Raw genomic sequence first — 12503 nt, 5'->3', positions numbered from 1 at the left:
GGAGGAGCAGACATGGGAGGAGAATCCTGGAGTCTGGTTTTGCTTTTGGCAAGTCTGAGGTGCTTCTGAGACCCCTGTGGTGACATTGAGTTGGTGGTAGACCTGTACTGAAGATCAGTAGGGAGGTATGGGTTGGAGACAAATGAAGGAGCCGTCAGTATATGGATGATGTTTAAAGGTCAGACTGGAGGAGACCACCTGGGAAGTGAATGTAGGTAAAGACCCAGACAGAGGATCAAGCTCTGGAACATTCCCACAGTAAAAAGGTCCCCGGAATGAAGACCAACCAGCCAAAGCCTAGGGTAGGAGCAGCCAGTGAGGCAGGAGCAGAATCAAGATAGCAGTCCTGTCAAGGTAAAAAGCGTTTAATTAAGAAAGGAGCTGTAAGCTGCCAAATGGTGCAGAGAAGGAAAGGTGAACACCCACTATGTGCACACACTGGGCATACAAGGGGGAGTGGGGCGCGCCAGGCACTTAGACTGCATTTATGCGTATTTTTTAGAATGACGATGATCCTTGCTTCAAACAACTCAGTTCGGAGGAAGAGCTGGCATGTGGGAAGGCACCTAACTCAGGAAACTTGTCTGAAGGAGGTGGGGCTTCTTCAGCTGCGTCTTCAGTGGCGGAAAAGTTGACTCAAGTGGGTTTCTGTGTGCAGGCCTTCTCTCTTGTTCTGTTTTGGATTTTGTTTTTTTTTTAAGATTTTACTTATTTGCCACAGAGAGGGAGAGATCGTGCCCGAGAGAGAGCACAAGCAGGGGGAGCAGCAGGCAGAAGGAGAAACAGGCTCCATGCAGGGCTCAATCCCAGGACCCTGGGATCATGACCTAAGCCAAAGGCAGATGCTCAACCACTGAGCCATCCAGATGCCCCTCTGTTCTGGATTTTTCAGGTCCCTCCCTTCCAGGCTCCCTAGGAAATGATCACACTTGAGCAATGAGAAACAGAGGAAGCAAATGACTTCCTTCTCTGATCAAATAACAGAACCACAGACGAAGAAAAGACCTGGGAAAGAGCAAGAATGGAATAGCTAGCTAACTTTAAAAGTGATTTAGAATTAATTCCAAGTTTATTAAATTCCCCTGTCTGAGGGAGTGGGTTTTCCTAAGGAAAAGCTGCTGTAATGCCCAAATGGCCTCAAGAGGACTCCCTTTCCCGGGAATTGGTTTAACGGGAGAGGCAAAAAAGTGAGCTCCTCTAAAATCTCGGCACTGGTCGCCTACAGCCAGTACCAAATTTGGCAAAAAATTTACTTAAACTAAATTTTGATTTTAAGAAATCAAAGTGTCCGTTTACCAATAACAGAGTCTGTCAATTTAAAAAGTGATAAAACCACAGGGCAATGTTGAGTAACCATGTATTGTGAAGAGAAAGACTGCTTCCGTGTCAAGGTATTTAGCATTTGGGAGGTGATTCTGACTTAACTCTTTGGTAACTATCTTATTATGCGTTCTAGTTTGAAGAGCAACTTATCATGTGAGGATAATATTAATAATAGTTAATATTTATTAGGTGTTTAGTGTGTTCTAAGCCTTTGTACAGTATTAAGTTACCCAACCATATAAGGAAGATAATTTATCCTGAATACTAATAATCCTTTGAGGTAAGTACTTTCAGTTGAGGAAATTGTGGCTCACGGAAATTAAGTATTGGCCCAAGGTCATACCTTGGATGTGAACACATAGCTAACTCCACAACTACCTATCCTACATAGCCTATGGTAAATAGATTCATGAACATGTAAATGTTATTATGAAATAGTTTTGGCTTTTTTAAAGATTTTATTTATTCATGAGAGAGAGAGAGAGAGGCAGAGACATAGGCAGAGGGAGAAGCAGGCCCCCTGCAGGGATCCCGCCCGATGTGGGACTTGATCCCAGGATCCCGGGATCACGCCCTGAGCCAAAGGCAGACGCTCAACCACTGAGTCACCCAGGTGCCCCCAAGAAACAGTTTCTTATTTTGAAAACATATAGGGGGTCCTTAACTAGGAATGAGATTCATCTGAGGAGCTTTTAAAAAGAATACAACTGTCTAAGCCGTTTCAGGGAACACTCTTAGTCATTGGCTGGGGGCAGAGTGCTCTGGAATCTGGAATCTGTTTATGTTTTTAAGTTCAACAGGTGTTGAATTTAAGTCTTAAGAGCACCCACCCTTGGTAAAGAACCACCGTAGGGAGCTGCACAGATAAACAGTGGCTAAAATTATCAGGTGGAACAGCTCAGGAAGACACAGCAGCCACCCAGCCCTAGAATAGGATTATGGTGATTTACCCAACATTTAATGGCAAAGAGTATAGAACTTGGGTAATTCAAACCCCTCTTAACTTCCATTTAGAGATGTTCTTTCCTTCCCCCTTGAGAGCAGAGCTGGAAAGAAACATGTGATTCTCCAGAGGCCTTGGTGAGAAAGTGGCAAACCCAGAGCTCTCTGGGGTCGGCAGCCAAGCATTCCTAGAAGTGAATTTGTGTAAGCAGTTCAGTCCGCTTGGCTAGATGGTGAACCAAAACCTAGACGATGCAGTCTTCATCCGCTGCTACTTGCTGCCTGTCCACTCGGCAAACAGCCAGTGACAGTGAGCTCAGAGGCTGGGTGTTTCTGCCTGGGAGTGAAGCAAGGACCCAGGAGGGGTGCCTTGACGACGAAGGAACCAATAAGAACTGGGAGTCCACTGGGATGAAGGGAGAGAACATTTTCTGTCCATTTCTGAAACAAGAACAAATCTGCAGTGACTTCAAGGAGCCTGAGTCATCGTGGGATTTGGAGTATGTCAGATGAAGTCTGAAGTCGAATAACAGCCCAATAGTCCTCAAGTGCCTTCCGTGCTTGCTTTTTTAGTGATTTCTATCTTATCCTCCCCCTCCAAAGTATCCCTCCGTCTCTGCCCCCCCCAGCCCCAGCAGCTTCCTGTTCTTTTTTTTTTTTTTTAAGATTTTATTTATTTGAGAGAGAAAGAAAGTGCAAGCAGGGGGAGCAATGGGGGAGGGGAGAAGCAGGCTCCCCACTGAGCAGAGAGCCCGATGTGGGGCTCAATGTGGGGCTCAATGTGGGGCTCGATTCCAGCACCCCGGGATCACTACCCAAGCCAAAGGCAGACACTCAACTGACTGAGCCACTCAGGCGCCCCAACAGCTTCCTGTTCTTGCTGGCTCCTACCTTTCCCAGAATTACTCTATGCTACTATTAACCCTGGGCTCAGCTGGGATTTCCAATCCTTAGTCCTGGCCACAGCCTCAAGTCACAGAGATTTATTTGTCCCTTTCACTGAAGTTTGGTGGGAACCTGAGTGCTGGGAATCCACCCAGGGCCTTCACTCCTGATCCTGCCCCAAGAGCTTTCTCAAGTCTGGTCTCACAGGCTCCGAGGACACCAGAGAAAAAGAGAAACTTGGAAAAGGGATATTTTTTAAAAATCATGATCCTTGAGTATGGCTGAGACAGCCTCATTCCAAATAACCAGCAACCCTGTGTCTCAGAGGAGAGCAAGGGAGCCATCAGTGCCTTCTGTGGGATCTTTCCAGGGTTTTCGCAGGGGTGTGGAGAGGGATCAGGGGTTGTGCTTGAGCGATGGACTCAGGTTCACTCTATCTTCCAGACTCTGTTTCCAGAACCTGACTTCTCTTCCTGAGTTCCTCCTCTACTTTCAAAAGCATATGTGAAAGCATGCCCGTTCCTTTCTTTTTAGGTCACCGGATTCCTTTATGGGGCTGGCAGCGGGTATAGCCCCAGGTCCTGTTAGGGCATGTGAGTGGTGGTGGGGCTGAGATTTGCCAACCTCTACACTCTGGGGGATTTTGAGTGTTCCAGGACTGGGTGTTCCGCTAGTCCTCCTCCCCACTCCCTTCCCTGGCCCCTCTGCCCCTTCTCCTCCTGCAGACTCAGGACACCCTGAACGTGGAAGGGAGCTCCTACCCAGGGGAAGAAAAGCCACCCAATTGCCCCGGCTACCTCCACTTAGTTCTCAGCTGCCCTCCTTCGCCCCTCCGGCTGCTCCCTGGGTCTGAAGCACCAGCCCAATTTGAAACACCCCTCCCGCTTTGAAGGAGGCTGGGCTGGCTGGGGGGTTATTTTGGGAGCAGCTTCTGAGATCCAATGGCCTTGTTAGGGCAACACTGACCTTTCCGTCCCAGGAGGAGGGCAGGATTGAGAGGGGCGGGGCAGCAGCCCGGAGACCGAGAGCCCTGCACACCCACTGGGTGGAGAAGGGGGCCAGCCGGCTGCAGGAATTCAGCCTTAGGCTGGGGGCTGTCACCAAGGAGGAATTTCCCCTCTTTGAAACAGGCTGGGGACCCCTCCACCCCACCCCTTCCACTGTGCTTCTTAAAGGGATCACACCGTGTTTTCCTTTGACTCCGGGGAAGCCAGACTTGGGACGCTCTATGGAGACTTTGAATCTTTCCCTCCTGCTTCCTTCCCAACTGGCAGCCTTCCTCTGGCTGGTTGAGTGGGGGCCTCCTGGGCATGGCACTGACCAGCCGACCCAGTGCTGACTTGGCTCCCGGGCTCATTCAGCCTCTGGGGGCATCTTGCTTTCTCCCTCCCGGGGCACAGTGGTGAGTCAGGGGCGCCCAGCCCTGAGTGTGCGTGGAGTGTCGCTGGCAGCCCCCATCGCCCTCTCTCCCCCAAGCTGGAGGACGGTGAGGCTGTCAGGGGCTACGATGAGATGAGTGGGGGCCGCTTTGACTTTGATGATGGAGGGGCATACTGCGGGGGCTGGGAAGGGGGGAAGGCCCACGGACATGGGCTGTGCACGGGCCCGAAGGGCCAGGGTGAGTACTCCGGCTCCTGGAACTTTGGCTTCGAAGTGGCGGGCGTCTACACCTGGCCCAGCGGGAACACCTTCGAGGGATACTGGAGCCAGGGCAAACGGCATGGGCTGGGCATAGAGACCAAGGGACGCTGGCTCTACAAGGGCGAGTGGACGCACGGCTTCAAGGGACGCTACGGAACCCGGCAGAGCAGCAGCAGCGGTGCCAAGTATGAGGGCACTTGGAACAATGGCCTGCAGGACGGCTATGGCACCGAGACCTATGCAGATGGAGGTGAGCCCAGCCCGGGGCCCGCAGAGCTAGTAGGAGCCAGATGAGTGAGGAAGACTGGTGGAGGGTGGGAAGAGGGAGGGGCAATGTGACACAGAATCAGAAGAGCCAGGATGTTCCTTGCTGTGTGGCATTGGGCTAGCTGCCCTACGTCTCTCAGCATCTATTTCCTTGTTAGTAAAGGTGGGGCCCATAACAGGGCCATTAAGCAATGTTTAGGACAAGACCTGCTATATAAATACACATTCAACACACATTCAGTAAAACCTAACTACTACTGTTGGCATGCTAGGATTACAACCAGCCATGGAATATACTCTGGCTTGTGCTCTAGAGGAGCTTGGGTCTAATCTCAATTTGACCATGAAAATTATTTTCAAGCAATAGATCATGAAGTATTCGTTCATTCACCCATCCATCTACCCTCTCATCTACCAATTCACCCATGCACCTACCCATCCATCCACCCACTCATCCATCCACCCACCTATCCATCCATCCATCCATCCATCCATCCATCCATCCATCCATCCATCATTTTGGATGTACCATCGTTCCGTGGTACCTCCTATTTACCAGGTATTATAAAAGAGTTAGATATAAAGAAGAATAAGGTACAGCCCAGTGCTTCAAAGATAGGCCTGTAGACAATTATACATGAGTCGGTACAGAGAGCTGTGGCAGAGAAGTTAGATTTGAGGAGGTCAGGGACTGCTTTAGAAGAGGTAACATCTAGCTGGATCTTTTGGGGAAAATTGCTTCGGAGAGGAATGAGTAAGAAGCTCAAAAGCATGAGTGTGCCTGGTGGGTTAAGGAGATGGAAAGGAATTTTCTGTGGTGAAACAGGCATGGGAAGTGACAGAGAAAATATTGTCACCTCATCCACTGGGCACAACTTTGCACATATCACTTAGTCAGGCCTCAGTTTCCTCATCCACAGAATGGGTTTTAGAATGTTAGTGCTGTGCAAAATATAGTCACTAGACAGGCAGTATCAACACCACCTGCCCACCAGTTAAAAATGCAAATTCAGGGGCCCCAACTAGACCTGAATCTGAATTAGAATCTCTAAGAGTAGACTTAGGTATTTGTTTTAAACAAGTCCCCCTGGAAATTTTTATATACATAAAGTTTAAGAAGCATTGCTTTAAATCAGGCACTTGCAAAGTATTGATAGCCTGCTAAACTGGCCTGCTGCCTATTTTTGTACAGCTTGTGAGCTGAGAGTGGTTTTGCATTTTGAAACATTTGAAAAAGACCAAAAGTAGAACTTGACTTTGTGACATGTGGAAATTATATGAAAATCCCCACATAACATCCTTTTGGCCCACAAAGCCTATAATATTTGCTATTCAGCTATTTACAGGAAAGTTGGCTGACTCCTGCGTTAAATGGTCATTCGGTTTCCTTCCAGCTCAGGATAATTCTGTGAAGTCTCCTTAACATGCCCCATTGGGAAGAGGAGCTGACACAGATATCAAAATGATAGCTACTTAAAAAATATTTTAGCATCTGTCAGAAGGCATTCATAGTTTATTATTTGTCACTAGTCTCTCCTTTTTCTGACAGAGGGCAGGAAGTGGGCAGTCTGGGAGTAGGTTTGGGATGGAGCAGGAAGGAGCATGAGCCAGCCTAGGGTGGAAATTGTGCTCAAGCTGAGGCCCCTGGGCATATACAGAGGGGCCTCCGATGTAGGACGGGCTCCTGCCTGGGCTGCCTGTTGGTGCGTGTCTGGTGCGGGCCCACCCTCGGATGTGTCTGGATGTTAATGAGGCTGTGTCCCTGGAGTTTCTATGGGTACAGTGGCAGCTACACAGCACTGGCTACAATTGGACAGCGCTGAGGACAAATTCTGGCTGCATGCTTCCTAATTCGGTGTAATTCCATTCACTGGATGTTTATGTTGGACACTGCGCTGATATTGGTGATGAGTAGGGAGCAGGCCCTGGTTTCTCTGGCTATAACATGGAGATGATCCTCGAATGCTTGTTGGGTGTCAGTTACCTACCTACCTACTGGTACACAGTATGCAAATGTTCCTTCCTTCCCTCTTTCCTCTCTCCAAATCAAGAGGTGTGTGTTGGGGGCCTGGGTGCGAGTCCTAGAGAAACACATTTCTGGGAAACTATGGACTGATTTCCCACATGTCTTAAAGGGGGAAAACCTATTCATTCACTCATTCATTCATGCAACCAATATTATGGAGTACCAACTATGTGTCAGGTACCATCCTACAGCAAGTTCCAGTAGCCAGGGCCATGAGCAAGCAAAGGTATAAAAAAAATGGAGAAGGAAGAGGTTGGTGTTTTTTTTTTTTTTAAATTTTATTTATTTATTCATGAGAGACACACACACACACACACAGAGAGAGAGAGAGAGAGAGAGAGAGAGGCACAGACACAGGCAGAGGGAGAAGCAGGCTCCATTCCATGCAGGGAGCCTGATGTGGGACTTGATCCCGGGTCTCTAGGACCACACCCCGGACTGAAGGTGGCACTAAGCCACTGAGCCACCTGGGCTGCCCGAGGTTGATGTTTTGGATAGCATGGTCTACGAAGCAGGATGGGAAGAGTCAGGAGGGAGTGATGATTTCCAGGCAGAGGGAATGGCAGTCATAAAGGTCCTGAGGCAGAACTGGACATGGCATGTTTGAGGAGCAGCAGGAATCCCAAGGTGGCAGGAATAGAGTGGATGAAGGGAAGAGGAAGGGGCTGACAATGGAGCTGTGGGTGTGAGCCAGATCACGTAGGTTTTGTAGAGCTCTGGGTTTGATTCTGGGTGCGTGCAGGAGTTCTTCAGGCCAGGTAACTGAAAGACCTGCTCCTCTGGTTTGTCAGAGGCCCAGACTCTTCTTCCGAATGAGACAGTCCCACATCCAGGGGCCCTGGAAACCTCACAGATCTCTCCCAAGCCACATATGAGATGCAACTCTCCAAAATTAGATGTGGCCACTGCTTCGGAAAATCTCTTTAATCAACCTGTCATCAGTTCCCTGAGGGTTTGTTAAGGACCTGCCCTTTGCCCCATCCTGAGTAGTGCTGAAGAGAATGTAGACAAATAAGATCCTGTGATTAGAGACGGCTGGGAGTCTGGTAGCCCTGGGTTATTACCTTGGCCTATCCTATTATTTAATATCACGGAGCCTTAGTTTCCTCACCAATAAAATGGACTTCTGCTAATCTCTCCTAAGATTTCTCATGGGAAAAACGGGTACTCAGTAAGTGATAGTGGCTATCATTACTATTAACTTTCATTAATTTGCTCAATAAATATGTACTAAGTGATTATTATGAAGCCAGTAGTATAGCACTGGGCGGGAAGAGCGTAGAAATGAACAGAATGGAAAAGATCCCTACCTTCCATAGACTCTAACAAGAAATCATACTCTAGAGTGTTGGGTGCTAGGCAGGAAAGTCCTGGGGACTGAGGAAGGAAGAGGCAGGCAACTAACCAGACTTGGGCATTCAGGGAGGCTTCATGGAGAAAGTGGCAAGCCCAGCTCTGAAGTATGGAGCGAGCCAGGTGACAAGGGTAGAGGATGCGTGCTCCAGGTTGAGAGAATGGAGTGCACAAAAGCCAGGAGGTCTTGAACTTGCTGCCAGCCAAGAGATAAAGCTGAAACTTGCATCTTAGCCCCAGTTTAAGGAAGTACTGACCAAAGGGACAATATGTCCCACTTCCTCCACGCCCCACCTCACCTTGCAGCCAAATGTCCCAGGTGATGGCCTCCTCTAAACCAAAGGAAACAGCAGTTTTCTAAACTGGAGGACTTGTCCCATTAATAGGTGGTAAAATCAGTTCAGTGGGTCGTGACCTGCATTTTTAAAAATGAAAGAACAGAATAGGAAAATCAGAGTGTTTCACAGAGCATAAGAAAATATTGCTTCCTGAAACTTTCATTCAGCTGAAGATGTAGGTACATGTGAAATGTGTGTGCATATCAAAACTCCTGTGTTTACATACACCGTGTATTTCTTACACAATGTGTGCATAAATGTATTTCTTACTGCAGTTCGTGATCAAAAAAGTTTGAAAATCACTGTTCTAAAGTGACTTGATGTGACATCTTCATCAAAGCTGTGGCCACCCCCACCTCCACAAACTCTCCCTCTCCTCGCCTGTCACTTCGCCTGTCACTTCGGCGGGAGGTTCATTAAACTCTCCAGCTCTCTCCTAGGGCCTGGGGAGGAGAGGAAGGTATTGAGACAAGGAGCTCTGGCTCCCAAACCCTGCTATAAGTCTCCTGGTACCCCTTCCCCCTCCCCACCCTGTAGCCCTCTTCCTCCCTGGCCATATATAGCAAAACTAAAAATAGCTGCTGGCTTAAAGTGCCAAAGCAAGCATATACCCCAGCCTTAAGCAGTAATGCTCCTTTGGCTGCCTAGCTATTCCCACCCCAGAGACCCACAGACTCCAGGAAGGGCCACCAGCAATCTTTGCTTTCCGAGGTCCTTGACCTGCACCACCACCCCCTTGGCCTCAGAGGCCCATCAGCACGCAGGCAATATGTGTGCATATGTACATGGACTGTCTGTGTTTTTCCTCAGATAACCATCAGATTCTCAAAGTAATCTGGTGCTAAGTTCCAGAAGCACTCTTCTAGTCAGTAATTCCTTCCCTCAAATCTGCAATGGAAAAACCAGGCCCAGGGGGTGCTTGGGTGGCTCAGTCGTTTAAGCGTCTGACTCTTGATTTCAGCTCAGGTCATGATCCTGGGATGGTGAGACCAAGACACGAGTCAGGTTCCGTACTGGGAATTAGCCTGCTTAAGATTCTCTCTCTCTCCCTCTGCCCACCCCCTGCTCTCTTATTCTCTCTCAAAACAAAAACAAAAACAAAAACAAAACAACACCTCCCAAAAAAAAACCACAACCACAAAACCAGGCCCAAAGTTAACTTTGTTCATAAAGTTGATAATAATAATAATAGTTAATTTTTCATGTATATACTATGTGCCAGGTGCTGCTCTTGACATGGAACATGTTGTATTATTTAAACCTTCACAATAAGCTTATGAGGAAATACTGTTATTACTCCTATTTTTACAGACAAGGCAAAGGAGTCAGATGATTTATATGCTGTATTCTTTCTCACAGTCCTCTGACTAGTAAGAGGCAGAGACAGAATTTGATGGTAATAAATGATAATTAAATAGTTCATAGTATATAGGGTGCCTGGGTGGCTCAGTTGGTTAAACATCTGACTCTTGGTTTCAGCTCAGGTCATGATCTCACAATTGTGGGATCATGCTTTGCATTGGGCTCTGTGCTCAGTGTGGAGTTGGCTTTAGATTCTCTCTCCCTCTCCCTCTCATCCACTCTGTCCCTCTCTCTCAAATAAATAAATAAAAATATTAAAAAAATAGTTCATAGTGTAATATTTTAATAAGTAATAAACATCTATACAAAATACGACTGGCTACATAATTTGTGAAACTCAGTACAAAATGAAGATGTAGGACCCCCTCTTCCAAATCATTAAGAATTTCAAGTTAATGACAGCAGAGCATTAAATCAAGTGCAGAGCCCTGAGCAATGACACAGGTTGATGCTCATGAGGCAGACCTTGACAATGGTCACAACTGCCTCTACCACTCATCATGTCTTTACACCAGGCTTTGTGCTAAGAATCTTACATGCATTACATTATTCAGGCTTCTTAATAATCCTTGTTGACTACACTTGTGGCGTTCAAATCTTTGTGGTTGCAACCCGCTGTAAATTAGATATTTCACATTGTAATTCTGTACATACACACAGAAATGTAAAACTGAAATAAATTATCACAAAATAATATTTTCTTTCTAAATGTGCGGTACTTACTATTTTTCTTTTATTCTATATTGTTGAGAGAATTAAATGATGCCCTGATACAGTAAAGCACTTAGAACAAAATTTAACATGTGGTTAGTGCTATTATTATTATTACATGCTGAAAAGATGGCATTTTTATCTTTATGACAATTGAGTCAAAAACCCAAACTTCTCCTCTTTGGATCCAATTTTCTCTTACCCAAAGTTGATAACTTAAGCTCATTTTAGCCCAACAGATCTGAACATGGGAGCAAAATGAATTTGCCACCCAGGGGCCTGGGCAATACCTAGTGTCACATTATCTGACCCTGGGACATGTATTCCTTGAAGCAACTTTATTCATTCTTGCATTCATTCATTTGTTAACTCATTCATTCGTTCTCCAAAGGAATATCTTTTCTATTGATCTGTTTGCCCACCTTTATGCTAAATCACACTGCATTTGTCATTAGAGCTTTATAGTAAATTTTAAAATCAGAGAAAATCCTCCAACTTTGCTCTTCTTGTTTAAGACTGGGTTCTTTTGGTCATTTCCATTTCCATATACATTATAAAATCAGCTTATTGATTTCTACTAAAAAGCCTGATGGGAATTTGATTAATAATGTATTAGACCCATTTATCAATTTTCAGAGAATGGACAACTTAATAACAATGAACCTTCCAGTCCATGGACATGGTATATATATATCCCCATTTTAGGTTCTTTAATTTCACTTAGAAATGCTTTGGAGTTTTCAGTATTTTGCAAATTTTTTGTTGAATAAAATTCACAAGTTTTTAAAATGATACTGTAAATGGAATTTTAAATTTCATTTTTCCAATTGTTCATTGCTAGGTTATAGAAATGCAATTATTTTGTACATTGATTTTGGATCTTTTTACACTGCTAAATTAATTTCTTAGTTCTAGTGGGATTTTTCTGGTTCTCTTTTGGATTTAAAAGGAACATCTTTTAATTTAAAATTTCTTAATTGCTATTAAAAATCAAGTGTGGAAATCCTAAAAGAGTCTCACAGTATGAAAAGAGGCACGTGGTACTTAGCACTTACGGCTTACAGCAGCCAGATCTGGGTTCAAATTCCAGCTGTGCCACTTCTTAATTCTATGAATGTGGGTACACATGTAACCCCTCTGAGCTCCTGTTTCCTTTTTTCCATTAGAGATGTCAAAATCTCCTTCAAAATATGGTTGATGCAATGAAATGAGATAATACATAAAAAGCACTCAGCATAATGCCTGGCACATAGAAAGTGCTGAAGCGGTTCTCCTTTCTGCATTTCCTTCACAGTCAGAGGGTGAACTAATTCAGGATGGCCTGAAACAAAGCTGTTTTGGGGAGACCATTTCAGCACAGAAACTACCTTTTGACTTTGGAGCAGTTAATAAGCTAAGACTTTGATTTGATTAGTCCTGCCTTGAGTCCTGCCAGTGTAGATGGAACTCACGCCAGGCACGATTCCCTTTCGAATGTAGAATCAGCATAATTTAACCTCATCTTGAAAATCTCATGTCCTAGTTCACAGCCAGGGGGCCAGCATGACAGCCAGCTGAGTTGCTGTCATGGCAGCTTCCTGACTTTATCTGGGACCCCAGGGGAGCAGAGCAGACCCTCAGCAAGACAGGGAAGTGGACACAGTCTTCCTTCTCTG

General features: G+C 46.0%; 1 protein-coding gene across 2 annotated transcripts in view; it reads left to right on the top strand.

Moving 5' to 3' along the window:
* Positions 1 to 3879: 3879 nt before the first annotated feature.
* JPH2 (junctophilin 2) overlaps positions 3880 to 12503 on the top strand; it is a 64677-nt gene continuing 56053 nt past the window's right edge. Inside the window, exon 1 of one of the 2 annotated variants that reach the window (XR_013365376.1) lies at positions 3880 to 5041. Coding sequence is in view for 1 of the 2 variants with exons in the window: in XM_077873249.1 (XP_077729375.1) it covers positions 4663 to 5041 (379 nt within the window). In the remaining variant the exon portion in view is untranslated. The remainder of the gene's footprint in view (positions 5042 to 12503) is intronic. The other variant, XM_077873249.1, reaches the window with a different exon arrangement.

The sequence above is a fragment of the Canis aureus genome, chromosome 26 (genome assembly GCF_053574225.1).
Source record: "Canis aureus isolate CA01 chromosome 26, VMU_Caureus_v.1.0, whole genome shotgun sequence".
Classification (NCBI taxonomy): Eukaryota; Metazoa; Chordata; class Mammalia; order Carnivora; family Canidae; genus Canis; species Canis aureus.
This window is presented reverse-complemented; position numbering and strand designations above follow the sequence as displayed.